Raw genomic sequence first — 19501 nt, 5'->3', positions numbered from 1 at the left:
TGTCCATAATTGTAATCCCACACCTAGGAAAAAGCCGTGTGCTAGGAAAAGCAACAAATCCATTAAAGGGAGAGGTTGGTTGAACTCCATGATACATTTTGGGGTTCAGAAAACGCCTCGCCCATAACACCACCTCATCAAATTTGTTATGATTGTATCTTGAAATTATGTGATTCAAATGTTCAACTTCCTCTTCTAAAAATTCCGTAATTCTATTATTTTAATAGACATCCTAGCCATTTATATTTAAGCAGGCTATTTATTGCCTCTAAAAGTAGTCAACCAAGGAATTTTTCATAAGCACACTGCATTTAGGTATTACTCTTTGCCGAATGTAGTCCGATGGCTTATGTTTCTGAAGCAACTGATCAGGGAACAGCTGAAAAATAGGCTGCAATTCCTATGCCATGTTACATGAAATAAGAAAAAGTAATTAAACACTGCACCATGAATACATGGTATAAAAATGCCTTTTTATTTATCTCCTTAGGTTTGAGGTTGAATACATCCTGTCAGAGCCTCACCTCGAATGGACAGGGAAACGGGGAAAGGTTGAAATGTCTCTTTGTTCAGAATTTGTGACTGGGCGTACTGAAGAGTTGCAAACGCTTGTGTGTGTTTGTGGTCCAACCTCCTTCACTGAGCAAGCTGTTGGGTATGTACTGAGCTATCCAACCTGCACAGGATGATATTCTTCAAATTTCCATAGTCTGTTTTTACTTCTAGACCATTGCCATGATTTACTTTATTTCTAAATTTTTAATGACTCTCAGTAGCCTTGTATAGTCCTGCTTATTGTTTTGCTGACAGTTCCATTCCCCTCCTTGATGATGGTCTTAGACAGAACCAGATTGTTCACATCTCGGCAACTGATGCAGCACTGAACCCATCGATCATCCAATTTGGTAACATCAGCCACCTCTACACTCTGCCGCCAAAACCTTTACAAATGCCTTTACCATCTCTAGATTTGACTATTCTAAAAACAGAAAATGCTGGATAAACTCAGCTGGCCTGGCAGTATCTGTGGAGAGAGAAACAGAGTTAGCGTTTTGAGTCCAAATCACTTTGTGCCTTGACGACAGAGATAGATAGGTTCTAGATTGATAAGGGATCAGGGGTTATGGGGATGAGAGAAATATCAGCCATGATTGAATGGCGGAGCAGACTCGATGGGCCGAGTGTCCTAATTCTGCTCCTATATCTTATGGTCTTATATGACTCTTCTACCGGAAATATCCACTCTGCTGCCAGATCTGCTGAGTGTATCCAGCATTTGAAAATGAAATGAAAATCACTTATTGTCACAAGTAGGCTTCAAATGAAGTTACTGTGAAAAGCCCCTAGTCGCCACAGTCCAGCACCTGTTTGGGGAGGCTGGTACAGGAATTGAACCCGCGCTGCTGGCCTGCCTTGGTCTGTTTTAAAAGCCAGCTATTTAGCCCTTTGCTAAACCCCTAGCATTTTCTGTTTCCATTTCAGATTTCCAGCATCTGCAGTATTTTACTTGTATTTGACTATTCCAATGCTGTCCAACCAGCCTTTCATCCTCCTCCTCATAAATTTCAACTCATCCAAAACATTGCCTGCCTATAGACTCTGCTGTCCTTGCTGATCTACATTGGCTCCTATTCACTCAATGTCTCCTTGATTTAACACAACCTGAGTTTTAAGAATTGCTGTAAACGCTTTTCAGTTTTAGACTGGAAAGTAATATAGCTGAAATTGTGATGGTTCTTCTTGTTGCTATCGACATGTTATAAGATCATAAGACATAGGAGCGGAGGTAAAGCCATTCGGCCCATCGAGTCCACTCCACCATTCAATCATGGCTGATTTCAACTCCATTTACCCGCTCTCTCTCCATAGCCCTTAATTCCTCGAGAAATCAAGAATTTATCAACTTCTGTCTTAAAGACACTCAACGTCCCGGCCTCCACCGCCCTCTGTGGCAATGAATTCCACAGACCCACCACTCTCTGGCTGAAGAAATTTCTCCTCATCTCTGTTCTAAAGTGACTCCCTTTTATTCAAGATTTTTTTTTGGAAAGTATCTTATTCCAAATTTATTCAAACAGTTATAAAATATAAATAATCCGAGGAACATGTTCCCCAACTCTCGGTTTTACAGTCTGTACAGGCTTTTTCCACGTTTTCACCTCCTTAAACATGGCCACCATGTTCTCAAAGCCCTCCACTGAGCCTTTCAGTTCATACTTGATTTTCTCCAACCGGAGGAAGTCATACAGGTCCCCTAGCCAGGCTGCCACCTCCTACGGCGTTGCCAACTGCCATTCCAATAAAATTCTCCGCAGAGCAAACAGATAGGCGAAGGCCACAATATCGGCCTTCCTCCCCTCCATCAGCTCCGGCTTCTCCGATATCCCGAAGATCGCCATCATAGGGACCAACCTGACCTCCTACCCCACAATCTTTGTTAGTGCCCCGAACACCCCTGCCCGGTATCTCTCCAGCTCCTCACTGCCCCAGAACCAGAAGGGACTGGTTTAGCACAGGGCTAAATCGCTGGCATTGAAAGCAGACCAAGGCAGGCCAGCAGCACGGTTCAATTCCCGTACCAGCCTCCCCGAACAGGCGCCGGAATGTGGCGACTAGGGGCTTTTCACAGTAACTTCATTTGAAACCTACTTGTGACAATAAGCTATTTTTCATTTCGAACATATGCGTTTAGTTTTCTGGTCCCAGCACACACTTCTCACATTCGCCTGCCACTCCCGGAAGACCCACTCATCCTTGCCCGAGTCATATGCACCCTGTGCACCACCATAAACTGTTTCAAGCTCATCCTCGGACACGAGGAGGTCGAGTTGACCGTGCCCAATGCCTCATTTCACACTCTCCAATCTATGCCCCCTCCCAACTCCTCCTCCCAGCTCTCCTTGATCCTCACCACCTGCACACACACCCTGCTCTCCTAGCCACCTGAATATGTCCCCAATCCTACCCTCCCCCCCCCACGTCTGGAAGCAACAACCGTTCCAATAAGGAATACTTCGGCAACCTGGGAAACCCTTTCCACACCTTCCGTGCAAAGTCCCTTACTTGTAGATACCTAAATTTGCTTCCCCTCGAGAGCTCTAGCCTCTCTCTGAGCTCCTCTAAGCTTGTGAACCTCTCTTCCAGATACAAACCCTAGCCCTCAAATCCCTCCTCTTTCAACTTCCTGACAATACCGTCCATCCGTCCCAACTTAAACCTGTGGTTCTTATATAGTGCCGTTAACAACGACATGCCTTCTACCCTAAACTGTCTCCTCAGCTGGTTCCACACCTTAATCATGGACTGTACAACTGGACTCTCTGTATATCTCCTTGGTGTAAACGGGAGCACCGCCGTCACCATGGCCCTCAGGCTGGACCCCCTACAGGACTCCTCCTCCATCCTAACCCACTCTAACCCCTCTCCTTCCCACCACTGCCTCACCTTCTCCACATTCACCGCCCAATAATAATGCAGCAAATTTGGTAGTGCTAACCCCCCCTTCTGCCTCTGCCTCTGCAGCAGGGCCCTCTTTACCCTTGCCAGCTTCCCCACCCATACAAACTCCAAAATAACGATCCAGCTTCTGAAAAAAGGCCTTTGGAACGAAAATCGGAATCGTCTGGAATATGAATAAGAATCTTGACAAGACATTCATTTTCACCACTTGGACCCTCCCTGCCAGCGTCTGATGCAGCGAATCCCACCTCTTAAAGTCCTCCCTTATCTCCTCCACCAACTTTGTTAGGTTCCACTTATGTAGCACCGCCCATTCTCCCATCACCTGGAACCCCAAATACCTAAACCTATGCCTGGCTACTCTGAATGGTAGCCCTTCTAATCTGGCTCTCCGAACCAACTCGTTCATGGGCACACCTCAGTTTTCCCCACGTTTAACTTACAGCCTGAGAAGCTCGCAAACCTCTCGAATAGGCCCATAATCCTCCCTCTGCTCTCCAGCGGGTCTGACACATATAGTAGCAGGTTGTCTGCATATAGCGACACCCAGTGCTCCTGCTGCCCCTTCTAGTTCCCTGACACGCTACTGACCCCCGAAGGGCCATTGCCAAGGGCTCTATCGCTAGAGCAAACAGTAGTGACAACAGTGGACACCCCTGCCTTGTTCCCCTGTGCAACCCAAAACTTTGTCAATTCATCTCATTGGTCCATACACTCGCCACCGGTGCCATGTACAACAAATGTACCCATGCCACAAACCTCGGTCCTAACCCAAACTTTCCCAGGACCTCGAACAGGTATCGCCACTCCACCCAATCAAATGCCTTATCCGCGTCCATGGACACCACCACCTCCGGTACCCGTCCTCCCGACGGGCTCATAATCACATTAAACAATTGCCTTATATTACTCAAGAATTGGATGCCCGTTTGGTTCTTTGCAACCACCCCCTGGACACATCCTTCCATCCTCCCCGCCACTACCTTGGCCAGCACTTTTACATCCGTGTTTAACAGTGATATGGGCCTGTATGACCCACATTCTTATAACTTTCTTTGGTATAAGGCGATTGTGTCATTGTCTCCAGTAGCTCCCCTTTCTCCAGCATCTCAGTAAACACCCCCAGTAGATGTGGTACCAATTCCGTCGCAAACTCCTTATAAAATTCCGTTGGGTAACCATCCAGCTCCAGAGACTTCCCCGACTCCGTTACCTCCCTCAGCCCTAAAGGCTCCTCTAGCGCCTGCCTCTTCTCTTCATCCCGCCGTGGAAACTCCAGCCCCATCTAAGAACCATCCCATATCCCCCGCTTTGCCCCCCTCCCCAGCTCCGCCCTGTACAGTTCTTCGTAATACTCCCTAAATGCCTCATTTATCTTCCACGGCTCTGACACTACCTCCCCTGTCCCTGTCCGTATCCTCAAAATTTCCCTGGACGAACTGATTGCCTTCTCGCCATACTCATACTGACCCTCCTGCCCTCTGCAGCTGGCCAACCGCCCTCCCCGTCGTCAACCTATCGAACTGTCCCTGTAGCGTTTTCCTTTTCGCCAATCCATCCGCAGTGGGGGTCCTCGAATACTCCCTGTCCAACTTGACTATCTCGCCCAATAATCATTCGTACTTCTCTCTTCTATTCCTATCTTCATGCGCCTTGAATGAGATAATCTTCCCCGAACCATCACCTTCAATGCCTCCTAGAATGTAGCCGCCTACACCTCTCTATTTTAGTTCAACTCCACATAATCCTTAATCATAGTTCCTGTACCGGCCCCTCCGAACAGGCGCCAGAATGTGGCGACTAGGGTTTTTTCACAGTAACTCTATTGAAACCTACTTGTGACAATAAGCGATCATTATATTATATTATTATCACCAACCGCACCTTATCACAAAATCCTCTGTCTGCTAACAACCCCGAATCCAACCTCCATCCCGGCCTCTGATCCCGTCCCAATCTGAGCCCAATCTCCAGCCAATGCAGCGCATAGTCCGAAATTATTACCCCTGCATACTCTGTCGCCACCACCCCCACCAACACCTCACAGCTCACCACAAAAAAGTCAATTCAGGAGTGTACCTTATATATATAAGGTGTGATAAGAAGGAATGCTGCCTCCCTCCCCCAGTTCTTGAATCGCCATGGGCTCCCCATCCCCATAAACCCTCCCAGCTTCTTCGCCATCCGCTGCTTTCCCATCGTCCTGCGGCTCCACCTGTCCACCCTCGGCTCCAGCACACAGTTAAAGTCCCCTCCCATAATCAACTGATGCGTGGCCAGGTCTGAAATCGCTCCCAACAGCCCCCTCACAAATCTACATCATCCCAATTCAGTGCATATACATTCACCAAGAGTTTAGAAGGATGAGAGGGGATCTTATTGAAACATACAATATGCTGCGAGACCTGGATAGAGTGGACGTGGAGGGGATGTTTCCACTTGTAGAAAAAACTAGAACCAGAGGACACCATCTCAGATTAAAGGGACGATCCTTTAAAACAGAGATGAGGAGAAATTTTTCAGCCAGAGGATGGTGAATCTGTGGAACTCTTTGCCGCAGAAGGCTGTGGAGGCCAATTCAAGACAAAGATAGATAGGTTCTTGATTAATAAGGGGATCAGGGGTTATGGGGAGAAGGCAGGAGAATGGGGATGAGAAAATATCAGCCATGATTGAATGGCGGAGCAGACTCGATGGGCCAAGTGGCCTAATTCTGCTCCTATGTCTTATGGTCTTATGATCTAAGAAATTAGAGATGTTTTGAGAATCGCATGGTTCGCATTCATGCCAATTTATGTAAATTGTTTTTAGACTGTATGAATTAATTTTTGAAAACCAGCGCCATCGTGATCTTTTTCAAGGCAGCAGCAAACTGTGTGTTGCATTCCCAATTGAGGGGAGGCGGTGGCATAGTGGTATTGTCACTGGACTCGTAATCCAGATACCCAGGATACCCAGGATAATGATCTGGGGACCCAGGTTCAAATCCCACCACGGCAGATGATGGAATTTATACTCAATAAAATATCTGGAATGAAAGGTCTAATGAAACTATTTTCGATTATCGTAAAAACCCATCTGGGTCACTGATGTCCTTTACGGAAGGAAATCCGCCATCCTTACCTGGTCTGGCCTGCATGTGACTCCGGACCCAACGCAATGTGGTTGACTTTTTTTTAAAGAGAACCCAATTTTTTTTTTTGTCCCAATTAAGGGGCAAATTATCTGCACATCTTTGGGTTGTGGGTGTGGAACCTACTCAGACAGGGAAGAATGTGCAAACTCCACACAGTGATCCGGGGCCGGGATCGAACCCGGGTCCTCAGTAGCGTAGGCAGCAGTGCTGACCATTGCACCACCACGCCGCCCTGTGGTTGACTCTTAAATGCCCTCTGAAATGGCCTAGCAAGCCACTCAATTGTATTCAACCAGTACAAATAAAACATAAAAAAGAAATTAAACCAGACGGACCGCCCAGCATCGAAACAGGCACCGGAAACAACAACGGGAAAACCAGCCCCGTTGACCCTGCAAAGTCCTCCTTACGAACATCTGGGGGCTTGTACCAAAGTTGGGAGAGCTGACTTACAGACTAGTCAAGCAACAGCCTGACACAGTCATACTCTCAGAATATCCCAGACAGCACTATCACTATTCTTGGGTATGTCCTGTCTCACCGGCAGAACAGACCAAGCAGAGGTGGCGGCACAATGGTACACAGTCAGGAGGGAGTTGCCCTGGGAGTCCTCAACATCGATTTTGGACCACGTGAAGTCTCATGGCTTCGGGTTAAGCATGGACAAGGAAACCGCCTGCTGATTACCACGTCCTGGCCAAGTACTGAAGAATCAGTACTCATCCATGTCGAACACCACTTGAAGGAAGCACTGAGAGTGGCAAGGGTGCAAAACATGCTCTGGGTGGGGACTTCAATGTTCATCACCAAGAGGGCTTGGTAGATTGATTGATTGATTTGATTTATTGTCACATGTACTGAAGTACAGTGAAAAGTATTTTTCTGCGGCCGAGGGAATATACACAGTACATACATAGTAGACAAAGAGAATAATCAACAGAGAACATTGACAAATGGTACATCAGCAAATAGTGATTGGTTACAGTGCGGAACAAGGGGCCAAACAAAGCAAATACATGAGCAAGAGCAGCATAGAGTGTCGTGAATAGTCTTACATGGAAAAGATCAGTCCGAGGGGGTGTCGTTGTGGAGTCTAGTAGCTGTGAGGAAGAAGCTGTTCGTATATCTGGATGTGCGAGTCTTCAGACTTCTGTACCTTCTGCCTGATGGAAGGGTCTGGAAGAAGGCAATGCCTGGGTGGGAGGGGGTCTCTGATAATGCTGTCTGCCTTCCTGAGGCAGCGGGAGGTGTATATAGAATCAATGTGTGGGTGGCAAGCTTGTGTGATGCATTGGGCTGAGTTCACCACACTCTGCAGTTTTGTGCAATCTTGGACTGAGCAGTTGCCATACCAGGCTGTGATGCAGCTGGATAGGATGCTCTCTATGGCACATCTGTAGAAGTTTGTGAGAGCCGATGCAGACATGCCGAATTTCTTTAGCTTCTGTAGGAAGTAGAGATGTTGTTGGGCTTTCTTGATTGTTGCATCAACGTGAGTGGACCAGGACAGACTGTTGGTGATGGTGACCCCCAGGAACTTAAAGCTGTCGACCATCTCCACTTCGGGGCCATTGATGCAGATGGGAGTGTGTGTCGTGCTATGGTTCCTGAAATCGATGACCAGTTCCTTGGTCTTTCCAACATTTAGAGAGAGGTTGTTTTTGGTACACCATGCAGCTAAGTGATCTATCTCCCTTCTGTAGTCTGATTCGTCGTTGTTTGAGATGGGGCCCACCACAGTCGTATCATCCGCAAACTTATAGATTGAGTTGGAGTTAAATCTTGCCACACAGTCATGTGTGTATAGGGAGTACAGTAGAGGACTGAGCACACATCCTTGCGGGGCCCCGGTGTTGAGGACTATTGTGGAGGAGGGGCTGTTACCTATCCTGACAGATTGCGGTGTGTTGGTGAGGAAGTCAAGGATCCAGCTGCACAGGGAGAGGTCAAGTCTAAGATTGCAGAGTTTGGTTATTAGTCTTGTCGGGATAATGGTGTTGAAGGCGGAGCTGTAGTCGACGAACAGCAGTCTTACATAGGTGTCCTTGTTGTCAAGGTGTTCGAGGGTTGATTGTAGAGCCAGGGAGATTGCATCTGCTGTGGATCGGTTGCAGTGATAGAAAAACTGCAGTGGATCGAGACTGTCTGGGAGGCTGGCAGTGATCCGTCACATGACTAGCCGCTCGAAGCATTTCATGATGACAGACGTCAGGGCCACCGGTCAGTAGTCGTTGAGGCAGGCTACCTTGTTCTTCTTTGGTACTGGTATTATGGTGGTCTTCTTGAAGGAGGTGGGGACCTCAGAGTGGAGGAGTGAGATGTTGAACCACCACAGACCAAGGCTGTAGTACCACCAGAGACCAAACTGGCCAGGTCATAAAGAACATAGCTGCTGGACTAGGACTGCAGCAGGTGGTGAGGGAAACAACATATTTGACTGCATCAGCAATCTGCCTGTTGCAGATGCATCTGTCCATAACAGTATCGGCAGAAGTGACTATCGCACAGTCTTGTGGAGACAAAGTCCCGTCTTCACATTGATGAAACCCTCCATCGTGTTGTGTGGCACTCCCACCGTGCTAAATGGGATAGACTTCGAACAGATTTAGCAACTCAAGACTGGGCATCCATGAGGCGCTGTGGGCCATCAGTAGCAGTAGAATTGTATTCAACCACAATCTGTAACCTCAGGGCCCAGCATATCCTCCACTCTACCATTACCACCAAGCTAGGGGATCAACCATGGTTCAATGACGAGTGCAAGAGAGCAACATCAGGCATATCGAAGAATGAGGTGTCAACTTGGCTCCATCCCAGGCAACATCCTAGTGAATCTCCTCTGCACCCTCTCTAATGTGGTGACCAGAACTGAACACAGTATTCAAGCGGTGGCCTAAACAATGTTCCGTGCAGCTCCAACATAACCTCCCTGCTCTAAAAATCTATGTCATGATTGATAAAGGCAAGTGTCCCGTATGCCTTCTTAACTACCCGATTAACCTGTCTTATCACCTTCAGGGATCAGTGGGCGGCATGATAGCACAATGGTTAGCACTGTTGATTCACAGCTCCAAGGTCCCAGGTTCGATTCCCAGCTTGGGTCACTGTGCAGAGTCTGCACATTCTCCCCGTGTCTGCGTGGGTTTCCTCCGGGTGCTCCGGTTTCCTCCCACAGTCCAAAGATGTGCAGGTTAGGTGGATTGGCCAGGCTAAATTGCCCTTAGTGTCCAAAAAGGTTTGACGGGGTTACTGGGTTACGGGGATAGGGTGGATGTGTGGGCTTAGTGGGGGTGTGGTGATCTTCCATGGGCCGGTGCAGACTCGATGGACCGAATAGCCTCCTTCTGCACTGTAAATTCTATGATCTATCCAGTTGTGAATGGTGGTGGACAATTAAACAACTAACAGGAAGAGGAGGCTGCACAAATATCCCAATCCTGAATGATGAGGGAGCCCAGCACATCAGTGCAAAAGACAACGCTGAAGCATTTGCAACCATCCTTAGTCAGAAGTGCATAGCGGATGATCGAGCTCACACCCGAGCCAGGCTATTCCAGTACAATCACAATACTGGTATCTACCCAAGAATGTGAAAAATTGCCCAATTATGTCCTGTCGAAAGTAAGACAAATCCAACCCAGCCAATTACCGCACAATCAGTCTTTCCTCGATCAGTAGCAAAGTGATGGAAGGGGTCATCACAGTGCTATCCAGTGGCATTTATGCAGCAATGACCTGCTCATGGAGACCCACTTGGATTCCACCAGGGCTATTCAGCTCCTGATCTCATTACAGTCATAGTCCAAAAAAGCTAGAATCAAAAGGTGAGGTGGGAATGACTGCCCTTGGCATCACAACAGTATTTGACTAATTATGGCATCAAGGAACCTTGGCACAATTGAAGTCAATGGGAATCAGGGGGAAAGCTCATCACTGGATGGAGTCATACCCAGCCCAAAAGTGATGGTTGCTGGAGGTTGATCATCTCAGCCCTGGGACATCACTGCAGGAATTCCTTTGGGGAGTATTCTAGGTCGAACCATCTTCAGCTGCTTCATCACTAAACTTCCCTCCATCATAAGGTCGAAAGTGGGAATGTTCACTGATGATTGTACAAAATGTTCAGCACCATTCAATGCAGAAAGATCTGGCCAACCCTCAGGCTTGGGCTGAGAAGTGGCAAATGTCACACAAATGTCTGGCAATGACCATCTCCAACAATAGAAAAACTAATAATTTCTCATTGGCATTCAATAACACTGCCATTGATAAATTCTCTCTCTTTCTCTTTCTCTCTCCATATAAAGACTGGAGCTACAAGATCAGGTCAGAGGCTGAGAAATCTGCAACAAATTTCTCATTTTCTGTCTCCCCAGGACATGTCCATACACTCCTAACTTGCAGTTTAATAGAATACTCTAAACTTTCCTGGATAAGTGTAGTTCCGAGAATCTCAACAACATCCTGGACAAAGCAATCTGCTTGGCCGACACTACACCAGCTTAAACATTCACTCCCTCCACCACTGACGCACAGTGGGAGTAGTGTGTGCCATCTAAAAGATTCACTGCAGCCAGTCACTAATGTTCCGTTCACAGCATCTTAGAAGCCTGTGACCTCTATAACTAGAAGGGCAAAGGCAGCAGATGCATGGGAATACCACCTGCAGGCTTCCTTCCAAGCCACACACTGTGATGAACGGTTACTGTAACACTACCCTTGTCATCATGTAAGGTGATGTCCCCTTTAAGACCAGGCTTGGAACCCTGGGGAACTCCGCCTCCGGCTGCGCCCATCTGGGAGCCGAATATAAGGGGCCGCCTTGTGGGCGGCGTAGCTGTTAGCACACGTCTCGGCACCAGTCTAGTTCTTAGTTGATTAAAGCCTTCGTTACCGTTTACACTCTAAGCGTCGTTATTGAGGGTACCACAATTTAATAAACTAAACTACATCAGGATGGACGCAGGCCGAAAACCAGAGAAGCTCAACCTGGAAGCATGGACACCGGAGGCAAAGGACATTTTTAAATACTGGCTCCGATGCTTCGAGGCCTACCTGGACTCCTCAGAGACTCCCATACTGGGCCACGCAAGCTGCGTCTACTCCACGCCCGGGTGAGTCACAGAATCTCAGCCACGCTCGAAAAGGCGATGACTTATGAAGAGGCGGTCGAGCTACTCCGCAAGCGGTTCGTCTAGCCTATCAACGAGGTGCACGCCAGGCATCTGCTTTCTACCTGCCGGCAGCGCTCGGGGAAATCGCTAGACGAATTCGTCGAAAAACTCACCGCGCTTGCCAGGGACTGTGACCACCAGGATGTGACAGGGGAAGTCCATATGAACCTACACATCAGGGGCGCTTTCGTGTCCGGCATCCGCTCGACCTACATCCGGCAGCGGCTGCTCGAAAACGGGGCAAAAAACCTCCAGGACACGCCTCCTCGCTGGAGGTGGCCCGACATAACTTGGGTACGTACCCCGCGGACTCTGCGAGCCCCCCCGGACTTCCTCAGACTCAGCCATATTACAGGCCTGTGCCACGCGGCGACCCGCTCATCATGGGGGCACACCGTGCTACTTCTGCGGGCAGGGCCAGCACCCATGCCCACGCTGCCCAGCCCGCTCCGCGATCTGCAACGACTGCGAGAAGGGGCATTTTGCGAGGGTCTGCCTGGCCAGGCCCAGGGGCCAGAAAAACAAAGAACAGCCGGCCCAAAAGCAGGCTCTCAGGCCCGTAGACCTCGCAATGTGGCTGCGCACCAACCCGACACGCCCCCTTGTGACGAATCATCAGCCTCGTGCGAATCATGGGAGCGGCCATCTTGTCGGCGGCCATCTTCTCGACCCTACACGCGCAGCCGACGGCGGCGGCCATTTTACGAGTCCAACTCGGCTGAGAACTCTGACTACCGTAAGCCCGTCACCATCAGGAGCCGGCGGTACAGTGCCCAAGATATGACTTTATCAAGTCAGAGGTCCAGCGTTTACTGGGAGAGGGGGTCATCGAGGCTAGCAACAGCCCTTGGAGAGCACAAGTGGTGGTAGTCCGGTCCGGGAATAAGAAACAGATGGTCGTGGATTATAGCCAGACCTTAAACCGATTCACGCAGCTTGATGCGTACCCCCTTCCTCGCATCGCGGAAATGGTAAATCGGATCGCCCAATACCGTGTATTTTCCACGGTCGACCTCAAATCCGCCTACCACCAGCTCCCCATCCGACCAAAAGACCGCCCCTATACTGCCTTCGAAGCAGCCGGCCGGCTCTTCCACTTCCTCAGGGTCCCCTTCGGCGTCACAAATGGAGTCTCCGTCTTTCAAAGGGCGATGGATCAAATGATGGACCAGTATGGTTTGCGGGCTACATACCCGTACTTGGACAATGTCACCATCTGCGGCCATGACCAGCAGGACCATGACGCAAACCTCGAAAAGTTCATCCAGACCGCCCGAGCCCTTAACCTGACCTATAATGAGGAAAAATGCTTTTCCACACAACCTGGCTCGCCATCCTCGGCTATGTCGTGGAAAACGGAGTCCTAGGTCCCGACCCCGACCGCATGCCCCCTAAAGGAACTCCCCTTCCCCCGCAGCATCAAGGCCCTCAAACGGTGCTTGGGGCTCTTCTACTACGCCCAGTGGATCCCCAAGTATGCGGACAAAGCCCGCCCACTCATAAAGACCACCACTTTTCCCCTCTCGGCTGAGGCTCGATTGGCCTTCAACCGCATCAAGGCCGATATCGTCAAGGCTGCTATGCGCGTGGTGGACAAAACTATCCCCTTCCAGGTAGAGAGCGATGCATCAGACATCGCCCTGGCTGCTACCCTCAATCAGGCAGGCAGACCAGTAGTGTTCTTCTCCCGGACTCTCACCGCCTCCGAGGTTCGACACTCTGCAGTCGAGAAGGAGGTACAAGTCATTGTGGAGGCTGTGCGGCGCTGGAGGCACTACCTCGCCGGTAGGAGGTTCACCCTCATCACCGACCAACGGTCGGTTGCCTATTTGTTCGATAACACGCAACGGGGCAAAGTAAAAAACGATAAAATTTTGAGGTGGAGGATCGAACTCTCCACCTACTCGTACGATATCAAGTATCGTCCAGGGGAGCTCTCGCGGCACATGCGCCAACGCGCAGGACGACCGCCTGCAAGCCATCCATAATGACCTCTGCCACCCGGGGGTTACCCGGCTTGTCCATTTTATCAAGTCCCGCAACCTACCTTACTCAACCAAGGAGGTCAAGGCCATGATCAGGGCCTGCCAGATCTGTGCGGAGTGCAAACCGCACTTCTACCGGCCAGACAAGGTTCGGATCGTGAAGGCCTCGGGGCCCTTTGAGCGACTGAGCGTGGGCTTCAAGGGGCCCCTTCTGTCCACCAATCGTAATGCCTATTTCCTCACCGTTATCGATGAGTTCTCCCGCTTCCCATTCGCCATTCCCTGCCCCGACATGACCTCAGCCACCGTGATTAAGGCACTGCACAGCATCTTCACACTGTTCGCTTTCCCCGCTTATATCCACAGCGACCGGGGTACATCATTCATGAGCGATGAACTGCGTCAGTATCTGCTCAGCAAAGGCATCGCCTCGAGCAGAACGACCCACGGGGAAACGGGCAGGTGGAGAGGGAGAACGTGACAGTGTGGAAGGCTGTCCTTCTGGCCCTACGGTCAAGAAGTCTCCCAACTACACGCTGGCAGGAGGTCCTGCCCGATGTCCTTCACTCCATTAGGTCGCTCCTCTGCACGGCCACGAATGAGACCCCTCACAACCGATTGTTTGTCTTCCCCAGGAAGTCTACCTCCGGAGTCTCGCTTCCACCTTGGCTGACGGCTCCGGGACTTGTTCCTCTCCGGAGGCACACGAGGAACCAAAAAACGGACCCCCTGGTCGAAAAGGTCCGATTACTCCATGCCAACCCCAGTTATGCCCACGTCGAGTACCCCGACAGCAGGCAAGATACGGTTTCCCTCCGGGATCTGGCACCCGCTGGATTCCCCACTACAGATGCCCCTTCCCGCACCGCTCCCCTGCAGGACCCGGCACCCCCTACAACACACCCCCTCCCGGCCCCACTCCCCGTTGGCGAGCACCTACCGCGCGCGCCCGCTCTTTACACACCCCGCCGGCACCGCTACCCCCGGCCCCGCCAATTCATCCTGCGCTCCGTTCCCCTGCCCCGACCCGGACCGAAGCTCCGACCGCCGTGCTCCCGGACGTACCCTCAACCAAGACATCAGTGTCCGCCGCACCACCGCCCGAACTGAGGAGGTCGATGAGGACGATCCGGCCACCGAGACGGATGGACTTATGATGGCACTTCACCGCTGCCGGACTCTTTTTTTAAACAGGGGGTGAATGTGATGAACGGTTACTGTAACACTGTACCCTTGTCATCATGTAAGGTGATGTCCCCTTTAAGATCGGGCTTGGAACCCTGGGTAACTCCGCCTCCGGCTCCGCCCATCTGGGAGCCGTATATAAGGGGCCGCTTTGTGGGCGGCGTAGCTGTTAGCACACGTCTCAGCACCAGTCTAGTTCTTAGTTTATTAAAGCCTTCTTTACCGTTTACACTCTAAGCGTCGTTATTGAGGGTACCACACACACCATCCTGACTTGCAACTATATTGCTGTTCTTTCACTATTACTGGATCAAAATCCTGGAACTCCCTTCCTGTCAGAACTGCAGATGTACCTGCAGCAGACGGACTGCAATGGTTCAGGGTGGCCACACACCACCATCTTCTCAATTAATGCAATTAATGATGAGCAATAAAAGTTGGCCTTGCCAGCGACACCCACACCTCATGAAGGAATAATAAAAAGGCTGAAGGATCTGGGCAATTTTGTCTCATTATATACCCACCAGGTTTCTGATGCCTCAGAAACCCAATCTGCCGATGTTAAGAGGAAATGTTTATCTAAAACGGAGGCTGAGCTTCCTTAGAATGTTTCTGTGATAGATCTGAACAGGCTGTCTGTTCTGTATTATTTCCAACTCTACAAAGTAGAGTAAACAGCTTTTCTCAATTAAAAAAAATATTTTATCCATGTCCTGTGCAGTTTATATCTTATCACCTTTATATTGGTAGGTCGACACTTAAGTCTGGACAGCCTGTGCTTTACTCCCGTACCTACTATTTGATTTAACACACTTTTATGAGTGGCCTTGTCTGGAATTTCTAATCTTTTTAACTCAAGGAAATAAATAACCAACTCCCTTGAACCATTTTCAACATGTTTATCTCTTCTGATTGTACTGAGTTGGCCTTTCAGAAAGGATTTAACATTATTTACAACAGGGCAACTAATCATTTGCGTTGTTTCACACTCTCAAGGTATCTGTAATACTTTGCCTATCATGAACCTGTGCAGACCTGCTTTTATTTGGTGGAAAAATAACTGTTCTTTCAAATTTGTCCTGGATTTATTTTCTCAATTCAATTTTGTATGTTTTCTGATGCTCTCCTTGGTTGTCTTGAATCTTTTAAAGTCTTCTTTTGCACGGTAGCACAGTAGTTAACACTGTTGTTTCACAGCTCCAGGGTCCCAGATTCAATTCCCGGCTTGGATCACTGTCCCGTGTCTGCGTGGGTTCTCCCCGTGTCTGCGTGGGTTTCCTCTGGGTACTCCGGTTTCCTCCCACAGTCCAAAGATGTACAGATTGGGTGGATTGGCCATGCTAATTTTCCCGAGCGTCCAAAAAGGTTAGGTGAGGTTGCAGGGTTAGGGTGGAGGTGTGGGCTTAAGTGGGGTGCTCTATCCAAGGGCTGGTGCAGACTCGATGGGCCGAATGGCCTCCTTCTGCACTGTAAATTAAATGATTCTGTGATCTCGAATTCAGTCCAGACTTCTGGATGAAGTTTTCCTTATGTATGAAATGCATCTTGAGTGGAACTGTTTCTTGCAAGTATAATTACAGAATAGAAATTTTTCATTGTGGAGAACATTTGTTAACTTTGCTTAATCTAATGTCTGGCGTGAAAAAATACATAATTTGTACTTCAGGAGTTGAGCAGAACTGGGGAGCTTTCTCTCTGTGTTACTCTGAGACTGGGAGCACACAATGCTAAAATAATGTAACCATGATGTGGAGATGCCGGCATTGGACTGGGGTGGGCACAGTAAGAATCTTACAACACCAGGTTAAAGTCCAACAGGTTTGTTTCGAATCACTTGCTTTCGGAGCGCAGCTCCTTCCTTAGATGAATGAAGAGGTGGGTTCCGCAAACAAGTATATAGACAAATTCAGTGATGCAAGATGGTACTTTGAATGCGAGTCTTTGCAGGTAATTAAGTCTTTACAGGTCCAGACGGTGTGACTGCAGGGAGGGATGGATAATCACAGGCTAAAAAGGTGTGGATTGTCTCAAGCCAGGACAGTTGGTCGGATTTCCTACCACTCAGTTGCACTACAACTGATCAACATTAAAATAATGTAGAAAATAGTTCATCCCCCCCCCCCCCCCAACCCCCCACCCAACCCCCCGAACCTACCAGCCCAGCAGTGCCTCTGCTCAAACTAAAGAGCTATTCCCACTTTGTGGCCACCTTGTGATGTCTTGATCATTCGAAATTATAGAATATTCACTGTGTTAATTGTTATTGTGTTGCATGTCCTTGCAGCTTCTTCAAACAGTTAGGATTTAACAATGGAGAGATTCATGCTTTCAAAGGATAACATCCACACGCAGCAAAAACATCATCAGTAAAGTCGTTTTTGATGCAACGGAAGAAAACCTGCTGAGCAGGTTCAACTGAAAACGTTTTTTCAAAAAAGCTATGCTTAACTCCTGCCTCAGCTGAAGTTTGTGTGCTGCATTGGATACAGCTGTTCTGAACGCACTCAGTTTTTACATGAACTTGCACATGCGCTCATGAGGATGATCCGATTGGACAGGTTCAGTATTTTTGAAAGGCTTAAGTTTTTGTCTGGTATTATGTTGAATGTGCAAGTTGGTTGTATTAGTTGTACCTGCTGTAAGGGAAGACGAATATGCTGTATTAAAAATGTAGCAATACTCTGCGACCTCAACTGTATTCTGGAAGACTAGGTTATATTTTGTGCATAATTTATCACGGTAATGTTCCCTCACTGAGCCTGGAGTATGGACTGATATCTATATCTTGTAGTGCTGGATGTATAAAGTGGCCCTCAAATGACCGATTCAATTACATTATTTCTTGGAAAAATAATTTGAACCTATATAATTTTTTTTTTAGTACAATAAAATATTTATGCAAACATGAACAGATTTACCCAATTTGTTTACTGCAATTTGCTTACTGTGGCGCACGCGTGGGGAAGGACAGACATGTCTAAATCAGTGCTGAGGAGGAGATTGTCCATTTGCAGGAGTTGGATGATAGGTTTGACCCCGTCAGAATTCCTTAATCAGGGCAGCACGGTGGCGCAGTGGTTAGTGCTGTTGCCTCACACGCCAAGGTCCCAGGTTCGATCCTGGCTCTGGGTCACTGTCCGTGTGGAGTTTGCACATTCTCCCCGTGTTTGTGTGGGTTTCGCCCCCACAACCCAAAGATGTGCAAGGTAGGTGGATTGGCCACGCTAATTTGCCCCTTAATTGGAAAAATGAACAGGGTACTCTAAATTTTTTTTTAAAATAATTCCTTAAATCAAACGTTTTGGGCGTCTTGCGAGATTTGGTTCTGAATGTTTGAGTTACATATGAAGACGGTGCCCACTGAAGTTATCTGATCTCCAGAATACCATCAATAAGACTAATTTTTATAAGCGAGTCCAATACAAAGAGACATGGAAGAAAATTAACGTCTGTTAATGACTAATGACTTCTGTGAAAATCAGTGAAGGCAAATGTCTTTCAAAGTCTGAATTGTTGATGCTTCCAAAAACCTACAACTGCTACCAAGAAGGGAAAAGTTTCCAGTTAAGAGATCGAGAGGTGGGATCAGCACGGTAGCATAGTGGTTAGTACAATGGCTTCACAGCTCCAGGGTCCCAGGTTCGATTCCTGGCTTGGGTCACTGTCTGTGTGGAGTCTGCACGTTCTCCCTGTGTCTGCGTGGGTTTCCTCCGGGTGATCTGGTTTCCCCCCACAAGTCCCGAAAGACCTGCTTTTAGGTACTTTGGACATTCTGAATTCCCCCTCTGTACCCGAACAGACGCCGGAATGTGGCGACTAGGGGCTTTTCATGGTAACTTCATTGCAGTGTTAATGTAAGCCTACTTGTGACAATAAAGATTATATTTTTAAAAATTTACCCATTGTGTCCAGTATTTTCCACAAACAAAGAATGCACACATTCATGCAGTCGTATAGTTATGATTGGAAAATGGGATCGGTTGTCGTGTAACTGAGTGGTGGGACATCGTTTGAGACCTCACCTCCTCACATATAAAGCTCTTCATTTTGACTGTGCCTGCAAAGTGAACACCATTAATAGAGGAAAAGAAATGTATTTTTTTTTTTAAAGATAGAGCGGAAACAAAACATTTTTCAAAGTGTCGGTTCCGGTGAGAAAACTAGGGAGATTCCCATTGCCGCCAAGCGGGAAAACTCACTGAATATTCAGCCTCTTTAACAATCTTTTTTCCATGTGATTCACGCTCCCCTTGTGGAGGTTTGCCTTTGTTACGGTCGGTGGAAACTTAATCTCTGTAATCCGTGGGCACCCCTTTAAAACGCTTCCACAGCACCTGCTCCAAATGGGGTGGCTGCCAGAAAGTCTGCAACACGTTGTACAGAGGGAGCCTCCAGCAAACCTCTCGACGGAGTCGAGCAGAGGCAGATTGGGCAGACATCCAGCCAGCAAAGTGACTGAGAAGCTGTGGCTGCGATTCTGAGCACCATCTCACTCCAAAAGAGGACAGGGCTGCAGTGCTGTAAGAAGATAAATGACCTCCTTCCACCTCTGGTAAGTCCAC

General features: G+C 48.5%; 1 protein-coding gene across 3 annotated transcripts in view; it reads left to right on the top strand.

The window, feature by feature from the left end:
- Positions 1 to 18837, top strand: part of cyb5r4 (cytochrome b5 reductase 4) — a 191426-nt gene extending 172589 nt beyond the window's left edge. For all 3 annotated transcript variants that reach the window (XM_072499837.1, XM_072499839.1, XM_072499836.1), the window contains 2 exons: positions 491 to 655; positions 17224 to 18837. In XM_072499837.1, coding sequence (XP_072355938.1) covers positions 491 to 655; positions 17224 to 17278 — 220 coding nt within the window. In that variant the 3' untranslated portion in view covers positions 17279 to 18837. The remainder of the gene's footprint in view (positions 1 to 490; positions 656 to 17223) is intronic.
- Positions 18838 to 19501: the final 664 nt, after the last annotated feature.

This window comes from Scyliorhinus torazame, chromosome 4 (assembly GCF_047496885.1).
Source record: "Scyliorhinus torazame isolate Kashiwa2021f chromosome 4, sScyTor2.1, whole genome shotgun sequence".
Taxonomy (NCBI): domain Eukaryota; kingdom Metazoa; phylum Chordata; class Chondrichthyes; order Carcharhiniformes; family Scyliorhinidae; genus Scyliorhinus; species Scyliorhinus torazame.
Note: the sequence above shows the minus strand (reverse complement) of the source record. Positions and strands in the feature narration are given on the sequence as shown.